Source organism: Quercus robur, chromosome 12, assembly GCF_932294415.1.
Source record: "Quercus robur chromosome 12, dhQueRobu3.1, whole genome shotgun sequence".
Taxonomy (NCBI): Eukaryota; Viridiplantae; Streptophyta; class Magnoliopsida; order Fagales; family Fagaceae; genus Quercus; species Quercus robur.
The window spans coordinates 35,685,052-35,700,071 of record NC_065545.1 but is presented as its reverse complement, the minus strand read 5'-3'; the positions used below and the strand labels follow the sequence as shown (position 1 = coordinate 35,700,071).

At 43.0% G+C, this 15,020-nt stretch overlaps 1 protein-coding gene across 1 annotated transcript; it reads right to left on the bottom strand.

Annotated features, from left to right (window-relative positions):
• Positions 1 to 8,378: 8,378 nt before the first annotated feature.
• Positions 8,379 to 9,263, bottom strand: LOC126708441 (uncharacterized). Its single transcript, XM_050408236.1, has one exon. The coding sequence runs from the start codon at positions 9,261 to 9,263 to the stop codon at positions 8,379 to 8,381; it is 885 nt and encodes a 294-aa protein (XP_050264193.1).
• Between the last annotated feature and the right edge of the window lie 5,757 nt (positions 9,264 to 15,020).

The following is a 15,020-nucleotide window of genomic DNA, read 5'->3' as shown; positions in this document are numbered from 1 at the left end:
GATCCGCTTTCTAAGTGCCCTGACAATACTCAGTCCACGTTGGTGGCTATTTGTGGGTCTAGGCCAGGGCTATTGTCGATGTGCAGATTAGATCCTTGACCCATATCATTGATTCATGGTCCAAGGCCCAATATGAGTTTGGGTGTTTCGGTGCCGTATAATAGCCCCCCTTGATTCGTCCTTAGGTCCCTGGGACGAATCAAGGAGTCAGAGAGGCAGTGTTTTGCCCGAGAAGCCTAACGGACATGCTTGGGGTTTACAGCGGTCCATAAATGCGCTTCTCAAAAGATGCGACGCTTCAGATCCTGCAGCTCTGCAGTCATTATTGCCTGACGGTTCACAAACCGAGGCGCACGTGTGGACTGCTTTGGGCATTTCTAAGGTCACCCCCTTTTCTACTTCATCATTGCTAATTAATGTCATTCATTGCACACCAACTGATGCTTTCCCTGGCCCTTATAAATAACCCATCCTAATTCAGTTTCCCACTTTTCACTCTCTTGTCACTTCAAAATTTCTCTTTGCCGAGCATTCCCCTGCACTCTAGTCCACAAACCCAGAATCCTCCTCTCCCTTAGAGCCAGAAGTAAGTTTTCTTCCCCCTTTCCTTTATTTTCGTTTCCTTCCCCAGAGTCCCCTTTTAAATTTCTAGTCATAGAATGGGTTTTGCTCACCTTTTAAATGTTGGAGCTCCCCTAGCCACTTTTAGACGAGCCTTTAGCATCCCTGATGATGTGGAGTTGGCTTATTGTCGCGAAAGTGACATAGCTCTCCATAGAGGGGCAGGCACTGCCTTTTTCCCACTGATGTTCGTCTTAGAAGGCGGGGTCAGGTTTCTCATAGACCCCTTCCTACTTAACACCCTTAGATACTACGGGTTGAGTGCCGACTAACTTCCCCCCAACTTTTTCCGGGTAGTGAGTTGTGTAGCCAAGCTGAACCAAGCATTCGGCTTGCAGTTAGACCATCACGACATAAACCACATGTACAGCCTCTGTGGAAAGAAGAAGTCAAACTATTACTTAAAGACTAGAGACAACAGGGTACAACTGATTTCTTGTTTGCCGGACTCTAATAGGAACTCCGCCGAGGAATTTGTCCGGGTGCTCGGCAATTGGTTTGTCGGTGACATCCCTCCCCCTTTGTCATGGCGTGAAGTCGATTCATCCTAACCTTTAACTTCTCGTGTTTCCCAAAATTGTAAATACATTATTTACTCTAACCTTGGTTTATTTTCTTCTTTTTGCTGCAGACGGTTCAGTGTTCACTTAAGAAGTCAGAACAGTCCATGTCCAAGACCTAAATTTCGTGTTAAGGTCTGAAATCTTCGTTCACTGGGACGGGCAACTTCGTGCTTCCCACCTCATTCTCGGCGTAGACCCGGTATACTCCACTTGGCAACCTTTCAGCCAAGCCCTCCTTGTAGACAGTCCACTCCTCTCTTACATAGACGTTCGACAAGCGAACTTCCTCCCCCCCAGCATCACTGTAGGAGAAGCTCGTGACCTCGGCCCACGGTATACTTGTTCGGACGAACTTGCGCTCGTGAGGGACGAATCGGCCGAATTAGCGCCCAGGCATCTCCGGGAACTAGCTCACGAGGCCATTCAATGCGAAGCCATACAAGCCGAACCTGCGAATCTGGTTCAAGTAGCCGCGCAAGAAGCCGCGGAGCCCAGTGAATCTTCCAGAATCCACTCCGCTCCTGAAGAAATGGTGACTAGAAGGACTTTGACTGTCAGCCGTTTCATCCCTGGTGCAAGCCAAGCCATCCAGCAGCAGCAGCCTGCACCTCAAGGGCGCGTCCCGGCTCCTCTCGTTCATCCTTCGCCTCCCTCTGCTCCCGGGCGGCAACGCAAGAGGCAAAGGCTTGCCGATCAATCCTTCACCGGCCCGGGAAAGGGCCAAGTCCAATCTCCACTTCAACCTTCCCAGGGTGTCACCATCCGGGAGCCGCAGGCCCAAGTCGGGACAAATGTGGCCTCATCCTCCAGACCGGCGCCTCTGTGGTATCCATCGTACGAGCTGGACGGCACGCCCCTTCTGGCTGACGCAAGTGTTCGGGGCTGGGAGAAGGGTGAAGGGGGCCGGGTGGCCCAAAGCTTGGCTCACGGCCTTCTCTTGCCCGCGGACGTAAGCGCATTTGCGGATGCGACTGATGAATCCATAGGGAGAAGGCTCCAATGGCACACCATCGCGGTTAGTCATCTTCCTTCGCACTCTCATTATTATCATTTTCCTCCCACGCAGGTCCTTATTATTTATTATTTTATTTTTGTATTCGGTGTAACTTTGAATTGCCGTGCGTTAATAACCTTGTTTTTAACAAGTTGCATAGCTAGCCCATATATTAAATGAAAGGGTGAAGGATCTTTCCGAGGAGGCTGGTCAAGAGAGGGCCGATAAGGAAAAGGCTGTGGAAGCGGCAAAGGAGAAAATGAAAATTGCCAAATCTGCCGAGAAGAGGGCTGCTGCTACGGAGAAATCCCGGGCTTCGGCAGAGAAAAAATCGGCGGAACTGGCGGTGCAGCAGAATGAGACAGAGACGAAGTTGGCCGAAATAGCAAGCCTAAACTCCGCTCTATCTGAAGAGGTTACTGATCTGCGGGCGGCCCTTGAAGCGTGCGAGAATAAGTGGTACAACGAGGGGTTTGCCGACGCTGAGAAGAGCGTGGAGACAGTGGTTATACAAGCTCAGGAGCTTTCTTTCCGGGAGGGCTGGATGGCTGCTCTACAGGCCCTAGGGGTGCCCAAGGACTCCTCTTTTAGGGACCCTAATCAGATCTCCATTCCAGTTTCTGTCCTTGCTGCTTAAAACCCAACTGGTCCAAATGAAGAGGAGGAGTTAGATAGCCTGAGGGAGCTGGTGGAGCAAATTGATGCCCACGTAAAGATGATCGAGGCAGAGGTAACCAGCAACCTCCCTATTGAAGGCCCTCAAGATGAAGATGTCCATTCCCAGCCCCCTATGCCCGAGCTCCACACCGCCGAGATTGCCTCCGAGACACAGCCTGTGGAGCTTTCTTCCTAATTGCCGAACCTGCTTTATATTCTTTTTACTTACTTTTATTTAATTTCGGATTGGTTTGCCCAAGTCGCCGGGCTATGGCGACTAGACAATTATTTCCCGTTTTAAACAGTTTGCTTGGTTTTTGAATCTTGGTACCACCGGTTTTGGTGATGACAAAATTTATTTATCATGCTTGATTTCAAATTTGTGTTATTTGCCAATCAATTGTGATGATGCACATGTATTTTCTGTCTCTTGTGTTTGCTTTAAAATTCCCACAAATGTTTGCACGGCTTTCCCTCGCTGGTTAGTTGGGCTTGAACCAGGAAGTATGATTATGATTTTCGGAAATCCAAGCAAGGTTTCCCCCTGCTTGGAGAAAAGACATGAACCGAGAAGCAGGTTTCTGTCCTTAGAAACATTTTAGCAAGGTTTCCACTTGCTCGGTGATAGGAATCGAACCAAGAAGCAGGCTTCCATCCTTGGAAATATTTTAGCAAGGTTTCCACCTGCTCGGTGATAAGAATAGAACCGAGAAGCAGGCTTCCGTCCTTGGAAATATTTTAGCAAGGTTTCCACCTGCTCGGTGATAGGAATCGAACTGAGGAGCAGGCTTCCGTCCTTGAAAACATTTTAGCAAGGTTTCCACCTACTCGATGATAGTAATCGAACCGAGAAGCAGGTTTCCGTCCTTGGAAATACTTTAACAAGGTTTCCACCTGCTCGGTGGTAGGAATCGAACCGAGAAGCAGGCTTCCGTCCTTGGAAATACTTTAGCAAGGTTTCTACCTGCTTGGTGATAGTAATCGAACCGAGAAGCAGGTTTCCGTCCTTGGAAATAATTTAACAAGGTTTCCACCTACTCAGTGATAGGAATCGAACCGAGAAGCAGGCTTTCATCCTTGGAAATACTTTAGCAAGGTTTCCACTTGCTTGGTGATAGGAATCGAACCAAGAAGCAGGCTTCCGTCCTTGGAAGTATTTTAGTAAGGTTTCCACCTGCTCAGTGATAGGAATCGAACCGAGAAGCAGGCTTCTGTCCTTGGAAATACTTTGGGGTTGCTTGAATCTCCTTAGTTCCCTGCTTATCCATCAACCAGACACAATTAACAAAGATAATCTGCTCGGCAAGGACAAGTTAGTTGCATTTTTACCATGAGCCAGTACAATACCTATAAATATATATATATATATATACATACTTTTTCTTCTTTTTTCTAAGCATGACCGGTCAATGATAAAACTTCTTTAGATTATAGGCATTCCAAGGTCGAGGCAATGGTACTTCATTTAAGTTTTCAAGATAATATGCTCCCACGCTTGCAATAGCTGTAACCCTGTACGGTCCTACCCAAGTTTGGGCAAGCTTCCCGGCATTTGTATCTCACATGCTTCCTATTGCCTTAGTACCAGGTCTTCGGCACTGAATTCTCTCACCCTTACTCCTTGATCGTAGCGACGGGCAAGCTTTTGTTGATACTCTGCAAGCCTTATGGTTGCCGATTCTCGGTGTTCTTCAAGTAGATCCAAGCACCCCGTCAGCTGACCTTCGTTCTGTTTCATGTTGAATTCTGAGACCCGTGCGCTGCATAGGTTGATCTCGGTCGGTATCACGGCTTCAGCTCCGTAAGTGAGAGAGAATGGGGTCTCGCCCGTGGATCTTTGAGGAGTTGTCCGATATACCCACAAAACACTTGGTAGTTCTTCAGCCCAGTTGCCCTTCGCTCCTTCCAGCCTTCTCTTCAAGCCGCTCACGATCACATTGTTCACGACCTCAGCCAGACCATTACCCTGAGGATACGCCGGGGTAGAGTACCTGTTCCTGATCCCAAGATTGCGCCCGTTGTCCGATATAAGGGAGTCCGGGACTCCAAACCTGGTGACTATGTTCCTCCATACGAACTTCTTCACATCTACATCTCGGATATTGGCCAAAGCTTCTGCCTCCGCCCATTTGGTGAAGTAATCAACAGCCACCAACACGAATCTTCGATTGCCTGTTGCTCGGGAAAAAGGTCCGAGTATGTCCAGCCCCCATTGCGCAAAGGGCCAAGGACTGCTAATCGGATTCAAATGCCCTGCTGGTTGGCGTATCTGAGGGGCGTGCTTCTGACATTGTTCACACTTCCGAACGTATTCTGCGGCGTCCTTTTGCATCTGGGGCCACTAGAATCCCTATGCCATGGCCCGATGTGCCAGTGATCGTCCCCCTACATGGCTGCCGCATATCCCTTCGTGCAACTCGATCAGGAGCTGACCTACTTTCTCCGGGTGCAAGCATGATAGGTATGGCCCTCCGAATGACCTACGATAGAGTTTCCAGTCTCCGGACAACCAATACCGGGCTGCCACTCTGCGGACTTTGTTAGCCTTCTTCTCATCATCCGGAATCCGGTCATCGGCCGAGAAATACATGATGGGGTCCATCCAGCTCGAACCAAGTGTTGCGGCTGCCTTGACTTCGACTCCTGTAACCCCCTTACTTCCTGCTACCTTAATGCTTGGCTCGGGGACGAGTTCCACTCTGATATGCCAGGGAATATCCTTGGCAATTGACGACGCCAGAGTGGCGAGAGAGTTGGCATGTCTATTCTGTGCTTGGGCCACTTGAATCACCTTCACCGTACTAAAGCCGTCCATGACTTGCTTCACCAAATCCAAGTAGGCTTTCATCCGAGGATCTCGAGCCTCAAAATTCCCCTGTACCTGGTTGACAATGAGTCTTGAGTTCGAATAGATCTCCACGTCCCGGGCCTCTAACCGTGAAACAACCCTTAGTCCGGTCAGCAATGCCTCATACTCTGCCTCATTGTTGGAGGCACTAAACCCCAACCTGAACGAATGTTCCAAGAGGATTCCTTCCGAGGTGATTATGACTACCTCGGCTCCGACACCTTTGGCGCTGGAAGCCCCGTCCACATGTACCTTCCACGGGCGATGCTCTACTTGACAAACCATTTCCCCCTTGGGAGAGAATTCTGCTACAAAGTCTACTAACACCTATCCCTTCACAGCACTTCTCGGCTTATACCTTACGTCGAATGCCCCGGGCCGTGTCCCCCATTTAGCTATTCGCCCCGTAAGATCAATCTTTCAATAATGACTGTAAGGGATGTTCGGTCAACACATATAGGGTATGAGCCTGGAAGTACTGAGACAATTTCCTGGTAGCATGTATTAGGGCCAACACCAACTTCTCCAAGGGCAAGTACCTGGTCTCGGCGTCAACTAGAGTCTTGCTGATGTAATACACTGGCTGTTGTACTCCTTGGTCCCTTGGCAACACGGCACTCACAGCATGTTCGGATACTGAGAGGTACATGAATAATTCCTCTCCGGGCTCTGGTGCACTCAACATTGGTGCTCGCACTAGGTACTCCTTAAGGTCTTGGAAAGCTTTTTCACATTCATCATCCCACCGAAACCCCTTCCATTTCTTCAAAAGCTGATAAAAAGGTCAGCAGCGATTCGAAAATTTTGAGATGAACCGGTTGAGGGCGGCCAACATCCTAGTCAATACCTGCACTTCTTTCGGGTTGCTCAGAGACCGGAGTCGCTTCACGGCTTCAATTTGGTTGGGATTTACTTCTATCCCCCGGTTGGAGATCAAGTACCCCAAAAATTTGCCAGCCTCTACTCCAAAGACTCATTTTTCTGCGTTAAGACGCAATCTGTGCTTTCGCAACACCTCGAATACCCCTCGGAGATCCTCTACATGCCGGACCTCTTGCTTGCTTTTCACCACCATATCATCGATATACACTTCGATCGTATCCCCCATTTTATCCCGGAACATCCTCGTCATCATCCGTTGGTATGTTGCCCCTGCATTCTTTAGCCTAAAAGGCATCACGGTGTAATGATAATTGGCATCGAGGGATATGAACGCCGTTTTCTCCTGGTCTTCATCGGCTAGGGCAATCTGATGGTACCCTTGGAAGGCATCCAGGAAGCTTATCCTTGGGTGCCCGTAGGTGGCGTCCACTAATTAATCAATCTTTGGCATGGGGAACAGGTCCTTTGGGCATGCCTAGTTCAGATCCGTGAAATCCACACAAACCCTCCATTTGCCGTTCTTCTTCCGGACAACAACAGTATTCGCTAGCCATTCCGAAAAAAAGGTTTCCCTTATGGCCCCTGCCTTCTTCAGCTTCTCCACCTTTTGTCTCACCGCCTCAACGTGGTCTTTAGCCGACCTTCTCGACTTCTGCTTCTTCTGAGGATATGAGGGGTCTACATTGAGTTTGTGGATGATAAACCCGGGATCAACCCCAGGAACTTCATAGGGATCCCACGCGAAAACATCTACGTTTTGAACCAGAAATAGTAACACTTGGACTCTTTCCTCGCGACTCATGCTTACTCCGACCTGAAAATGTTTATTGGTGTCCGGCAATATTTTTACCTTTGCTAACTCCTCGACACACCCAGCCCCCATTCATTCTCGGGGACTCTTTAATTGCTATAAAGGGGTTTTTCAGGACACATCTTCCTGTTCAACGCGCCCTTGTTTGGGCCGCCCAACCTCCATGTCTCCATCCAGTTTCCCGGTGATTTCTCCCTGATTAACCTGATTTCCTTGCTTCCAGTTTACTACGGCAGTAAGGCACTGTCTGGCTGCTTGCTGGTCCCCTTTTATTACAATAACACCCCCCTCAGTTGGGAATTTAACCTTCACATGCAATGATGATGGGACGGCCCTCATTGAGTGGATCCATGGTCTTCCCAGTATGGAAGTATACGGGAAAAATGAGCTTACTATTGTGAACGTCACAGAAACCTCCTTCCCTCCCATGATCACGGGGAGGGGGATTTGCCCTTCAGGAATCACTACTTTGCCATCAAATCCAACCAAAGGTGCAGTGTGCTTCATGAGGTCCTCCTTCTTCAGACCAAGCCCCTTGAACAGATTGGGGTACATCACATCGGTCCCGCTTCCCTGGTCTATCATCACCCTTTTTACTAAGAAGCCGTTTATCCGGGGTGTGACCACTAACGCATCATCATGTGGCTGAATTGTCCCCTCTAGATCACCATCGTCAAATGAGACAGGCTCCCATGCAAACTTCATCTTCTTACCTGGCGACTGTAAATCCGGGTTACCTTCTACCGGCACTACTGTCAACACTCCTTTCCTTCTTCCCACAATGAGCTTCTTCGGCGCAACATGGATCACTTCAATTATCCCCACAGGGGGCGGGAGAGGGTTTCCCCTTTGCCGGATATCTTGCCCTACTACCCTGTCCCCTGAGTCTAGCATGAAATCCTTTAAGTGCCCGGCCTTGACTAGCTGTCCGAGGTGGTCTTTTAATACTCAGCATTGTTCGGTGGTGTGACCCTTATCTCGGTGGTAAGTGCAATAAAGACTTTAATTCCTTCTGGATGGATCCCTGCCCATCTTGTTTGGCCACCGAAAATACGGCTCATGTTTGATCCGGTCAAGAATCCTGTATACCGGTTCCTTAAACGTCAGGTTTACTTCTCCCATTTGTGTGACCGGTTCTTGAATCGCCGGACCCCCACACAGCCTAAACGGGAAACCTGCCTGCCGGGGACGAGTCATTATTGGCGCTTTGCCCTTGCTCTGTAACTGGTCGTCTTCTAATCGTTTGTATTCCTCGATGCGTCTCATAAGCTGCCGTACGCTTTTGGGTGACTTTTTGGTTAATGACTCTCTTAGCCCTGAATCCTCGGGCAACCCCATTCTAAATGTGCTTGCCGCCACCCTTTCATTATCCCTGCTGATCTCGTTGTATAGCTCCCAATACCGGCTGGCGTAACTACAGAGGGTCTCTCCTGCCCTCATTTTCATTGACAGGAGTGCATCAACTGGTTGAGGTACTCGGTTGCACGTCACAAACTGGACTCTGAACTCTTGAATCAGCTCGGAGAAACTTCTTATGGATCCTTTTCGTAACCCATTGAACCATCTCAATGCAGTCGGTCCCAAACTTGAGGGAAATACCTTGCACATGAGCGCATCGTTATGAGTATGCAAAGACATCATCTGAATATAATGGCTAATGTGTTCTACCGGATCAGTCTTCCCGTCATAGCAGTTAAACGGTGGGCGGGCAAACCTGTCTGGCATTTCGGCTCTCTTAATTTTGCTTGAAAATGGTGATCGAGCTGCTTTTCGCAGAGCGCAGCTAATGGCGTCCATGGCAGCATTCCGGGGTCGTCCCTCTTCTGGGGAGAGGGAATCCCTTACTTGATTTTCCTGAGAATGTGAACGGCCTCGACGTTGCCCCATTTCCCGGGAGGGAGACCGGTTCCTATTTCGTCGAAACCCTCTCGAGTGCGAACGGTCTCGATACCGATATGATTCTCGGGAATGTGAATGACTCCGTTGCAGTTGATGTCCAGACTGATTGGACCCCTTTTCATACCTATTCCGCCCGATCCCGTCCTCCTGCTACCGGTCATTTCTGTCCCCTCCCCGGCGCCTACCTCTCACCTCCAGCTCCAAGCCCCTGACTAATCTGCGAAGCCGTTCGACTTCTTCATCCTGTTCCTCCCTTCGCCTACGTCCCGTGGCGCTAGAAACCGTCTGTTGGGTTTGATATGACCCTTCTCCGGTGCCGGACATCACTTCTAGTTGGTCATGCCTCCTATCTTCTCGCTCTTTCTGTCTACGTTCTCACCAACTCGACCCCCGAGAAGACCCTTCGGATCCAGTTCTCGCGCGGTCCCCCAAACGCCTTTCAAACATTGTCTTCAAGTTTGAGTCCCTCTAGAACTATAGCGTCATAGGAGAGCCCCACGGTGGGCGCTAGTTGTAGGCTCCAAAGACGGGCTTGATGGGCCAAACCACTACTTGGGCTCACAATCTATTTATTTGGTGGGTCTGAGTATCCTACCTTGGGTTGTCCTAGGTTAAGGGACCCAATGCAAACACTTTTCTCCCTTTTTCCACACGTTAACTCCTCTCTCTTTTTCTCTCTTTCTTACTCTTTTCTTACCCTCAGAATTTAATCCCCTTCGATCCATTCATTTCTCCTATTTATAGCCTTCGTTAATGGGATGATCATTGTAATCTCCTCCCTTAGTGCAAAGAAGAGTCCAATGTTAATGGGCTTAAGTGAGTTTTTAGGTATGAGTGGCCTTGGAAATGGTTCTCACTTCAGTAAATATGTTCGGCAGTGGAGTTTCCTTAGATTTTGCCGGGCACGTAATCTTCTCCCTTAGTGCAAAAAAGGGTCCAATGTTAATGGGCTTAAGTGGGTTTTTAGGTATGAGTGGCCTTGGAAATGGTTCCCACTCCAGTAAATATGTTTGGCAGCGGAGTTTCCTTAGATTCTGTCGGGCACGTAAACAGTGATGTGTCCGGGCGACATGACCGAGCAAGTGCATAAATACTAGGAACGGTTTCCCGAGTATCCTGTGAGCAGAGCGTATACGATTCGCTTTCTAAGTGCCCTGGCAATACTCAGTCCACGTTGGTGGCTATTCGTGGGTTTGGGCCGGGGCTATTGTCGATGTGCAGATTAGATCCTTGACCCATATCATTGATTCATGGTCTAAGGCCCAATATGAGTTTGGGTGTTTGGGTGTCGTACAATGTTTGAACCAAAGAATCCATTCAAGCTAATGAAATCGAATTTCTTCCAAATTCATAATTGTTAATGAGTCAATAGGTTAACTGCACAGCAGCATAATATTGCATGCGTTGATGAAGTGGTGACTGACTATGGTGACGGAGACAAAACTGGCGTCATCCTCAGCCCTCGTGCCTATGCAAGGCTGGCACGCGTCCCAACGTGGGTTTGCAGCTGTTTCCTTACGGCGTGATTGACGTTGAATACAAAAGGATTGCATGCAAATACTCTGCTTATTACTTATAACCTAACCTACTGTACAAGGTCCATGAGAATAGCAATTATCCTCACGGCGTGTTGTATATATGTACTAGCCTCTAACAAAAAAAACCTAAGGGTGTGATAAAAAAAAATTTCACCCACAAATGTATAATACTCATAACACTATTAAGTTTTTTTTTTTTACTGGAAAATATAGAATGCTCTACATAATTGCCCTATAGCTTTAGCCACATTTATATCAAACGTGGTTGTAAGGTGTCTATAGCCGCGTTTTTTACAAACGCGGCTATAGGTAGCGTTTTTTGTCATGATTCCAATAACAAAGAATTCGTGATTAGTGTTAATTTTTTAGACTATCAAAATAAATTATATAAAATTTACATCAAGTGAAAATGTGTAATGTGATTTTGTAATTATAAGCCATTTAAAATAGTGTGTGCAAATGTTTATGGAATTTACTATTAAGAAGTTAATGGACCAGTGTAAGGAATTTGAAATATTTACATCAAAAGAAATTGTATATAAATTCACTACATTAGAAACATCATAAAAAATCATATCCAAGCTGCACAAGCTTTCGTGAAGAAGTTGGTGGAGCAATATCTTTTGTTCGCCATTCCAATTGCTTTCCAGCCGCATTTGCCATTAACCTATTTTCACATTGTAAAATGTAATACTTTTTTGTTACACATAGGAACTTTATAGCATATACAACATTATAATAACTTAAATTCAAATCAAGCATATGCTTGTCGAAGCACATATATTTACGTACCTTGTAATGATTTTGCATAGCTCTTTGTATGTCAAATAATCTATTTCAACTTGGGACTTGAAGAACTGTCATTTAGGAACTTAATTTTAATAGAACTGTATGATGAAATTATTTGTAGAAGTAGATGTAGTAGTGATTGTACCTGCTTTAGTACTGCGTCATCGAGCCTCTTTTTCATTTTATGTGTGTCTTTATTCTCATGGAGATTGAAAACAACATTGTCCTTGACCTTCATTTTCAGTTTGCCTTTATCCTCATTGATGTTGGAAACCACATTGTCCTTTACTTTCATTTTCTGTTTGTCTCTTTTCTTGAAACTTTCAAATGAAGAAAAGGAATTGGTTTACAAAAATTAAGATTACATATTAGTTAATATCATTTAAAATATTATGCCATAACTTACCTCACACCTTGTGACTCTAAGACTTGCCTCACCAATTTACAAAACACTTTTTTGTCAGCTTTAATAGAAAATTCCCAGCCGAGCGAATAAATTTGCAATTTTCAAACCTAACCCATTGGTGGCATGACATTTGTTTTAATATTAATTTGGATAAAATAATAAGTGGGAGAATTTATTAAAAAAAAAATTGTACCTTATTATCAATAGCCTCCATGTTTGAAATTGATTGATTATTCTTCCAAATCTCCCAATGAACAATATCATGAACATGTACATTGTTATTAAGTACTGTGGAGTCCATTATCACGTTTGTATAGTCATGTGATGCTGGGTTTTGAATTTTTCCCGTTGGCAATACTTGTAGTTAAAATTAAGATACCATTTTTTACGTAAAGATTTGTAAAGCATAAAAGAGATCTATATATATATATATATAGATTTTAATGAATTTGTTTTCTGTTCATGCCAATAGTTTTATTTATTAAATAAATATGAATGGCATTTTATTTCCTAACATGAATCTGATAAAAGAGGGAACTTAAGGAATTCTATTTTAATAGTATGACTCGAAGTAAACAACTTATGTATTCCTATATTGTTGCAAAATACAAAACCATGAATCACAAAAGAAAAAGGAAAATAATAAAAAAGAGAACCAAGCAAACAAAAAACGTAATGATGAGGAAGAGCAGACTTTTCCCTATAAGATTTGCAGACTCACTTAAAAACGAAAAAAATATATATATAGAAATATCGGATATATGTTTTTTTTGTTTTATTTATCTAAAAATATATCATTTAAAAAAAAAATTTAAGGTTTATGGTTACATACCTTCCTTTCCAGTAGTGTTCATTGTGCAGCTCTATCACAAAATGGCTCTAGCAAAAAATCTGCATTTAAAAAAAAAAAAAAAAAAAAAAAAACACTTTGTCAACCAAAATTTAATGAAACCTAAGAATAAATTTAATGACTACCAAAATTTAAGGTTTAATGTTGCATACGTTCCTTTCCAACTGTGTTGATTGTGCAATTCTATCATAAAATGGCTCTAGCGAAAAATCTACATGAACAGGAAATAAATTCAATGAATAAATATTGTGTACAAAGAGGATGTGGTACCAAAATTAAAGGTTTACACACCTTTTCAGTAGTATTCATTCACAAAATGGCTTTGAAAAAATAGAGTGAGACGGGAGGTGAATGATTGTGTATTGAGTGAGTTCACTGATTTTATGTTTTTATTAGGGGAAGGTTGAGTGGTGTTTGACATTGCTAACCTTAATTCTAAGAGGAGTTATGGTTTATTTTTTGAGGGTATCTTAGGAACCACATAAAAGAGACTAGTCTCATCACACATGCTTCGCGTGTCCAATAAGGTTTTTTTTTTTTTAGCCAAAAAAAAAAAACTGTATTTTTATTATATATATAATTTTTATTTTGAGAATCTAATTTATAAGTGGATAAAGCAATTTGAAAATCAATAGGAGAGCAGCTCTAATTTTTTAGGCAATGTGTGGGAGTTAGAGTTATATTTTTACTAAATTATCATTTAGTTTTGTCCCTACTTAAACATAGGGGCGTAGGGGCATTTTTTTAATATAAAAAAAATGAGGATAACAAATAGGGAAAGTCCCTTAAAATATTGCCTAAAAAATAGAGTCTTTCTCCTGTTGAATTTCAAATTGCTTTATTCACTTATTAGTCTTATCACATGCGCTTTGCGCATGCAGTGAGGCTTTTTATTTTTTATTTTGTTTTAGTGGTCCTATTTTTTAGAAAAACAAAAATCTGTGTTTTTATTTTATTATATATAATTTTTATTTTGAGAATTTAGTTTATAAGTGGATAAAGCAATTTGAAAATTAATAGGAGAGTGACCCTATTTTTAAGCAATATTTTAGTCGGAGTTAAAGTTGCATTTTTACCAGATTGTCTTTTAATTTTGTCTTTATTTAAACATAGGAGTATATGGGCATTTTTGAACAAAAAAAAAAAAAAAAAGGAATCCAAACAGGGAAAGCTCCTTAAATAGTAGTATAGATAATTAAAAAAAAAAAAAAGAAAAAGAGATGAATGTGAGATATTTTTATAATGTGATTTTAATATCTGTATTTGAAAGTAGTACATGATTTTTTTTTTCAAACAAATAAAAAGATAAATGTGCATTTCTTTTTTAACAGATAAGTGGTAAATGTAATTTATTTTTTGAATATGTATTTGAAAGTGTTGTAGTATTTGAAAAGATTGGGATTAGGGTTTTTTTTTTTTTTTTTTAAATAAAAATTAAAACCACTCTTCCACTAACTCATGTTTTCAAAACAACCCTACTCATCAAAACAAAACCTACCGTAAGTTGAAAGAAAAAAAAAAAAAAAAAAAAAAAAAAAAAAAAAAAACCACCCCTATCCTTATCTCACAGTAACCTACATCAATAATTCTATCCAAAAAAAGAAAAAACCTCATCCAATAGGTTGAATTTTCTTTTAAAAAAACCCTATCCTTATCCCATGGTAATCTACATCAATAATTCTATTAAAAAAAAAACTCATCCTTACAGAATGAAAAAGAACGTGAAAAAATATAGCAACAAAAAAAAAAAAAAAAAAAAATCTGAGCTGTACAGGATTTAAAAGAACGTGAAATTAAAAAAAAAAAGAAAAATAATTAAAGAACGTGAAAAGAAATTAGAAAAATGAGACCTAAATTTAAGGATGTCTGTTTTTGAAAGTAAAAAGAAAAAAGAAAAAAAGCAAGCCTAAACTTGTAAAAAAAAAAAAGGAAATTGGTGTGATGTTATTGACCCTATTTTTTAAAAACTTGTAAGAAAATTTATTGGATACTTGATGAGGGCATTTTTGACATGAAAAAAGTCCAGTTGAATGAGGAAAATCCTCTTATAAATAGTACATATATATATATATATATATTTGTTGCTGGACAAAACGACATCACTGACAATAGTAATACTAGGAATTCTACTAATTTTATTACATAAATCTTATAAACATATA

Bases quoted from the DNA above. Each gene is read 5' to 3' on its own strand.
- LOC126708441 (XM_050408236.1), bottom strand. From the start codon at position 9,263: ATGGGGCAACGTCGAGGCCGTTCACATTCTCAGGAAAATCAAGTAAGG.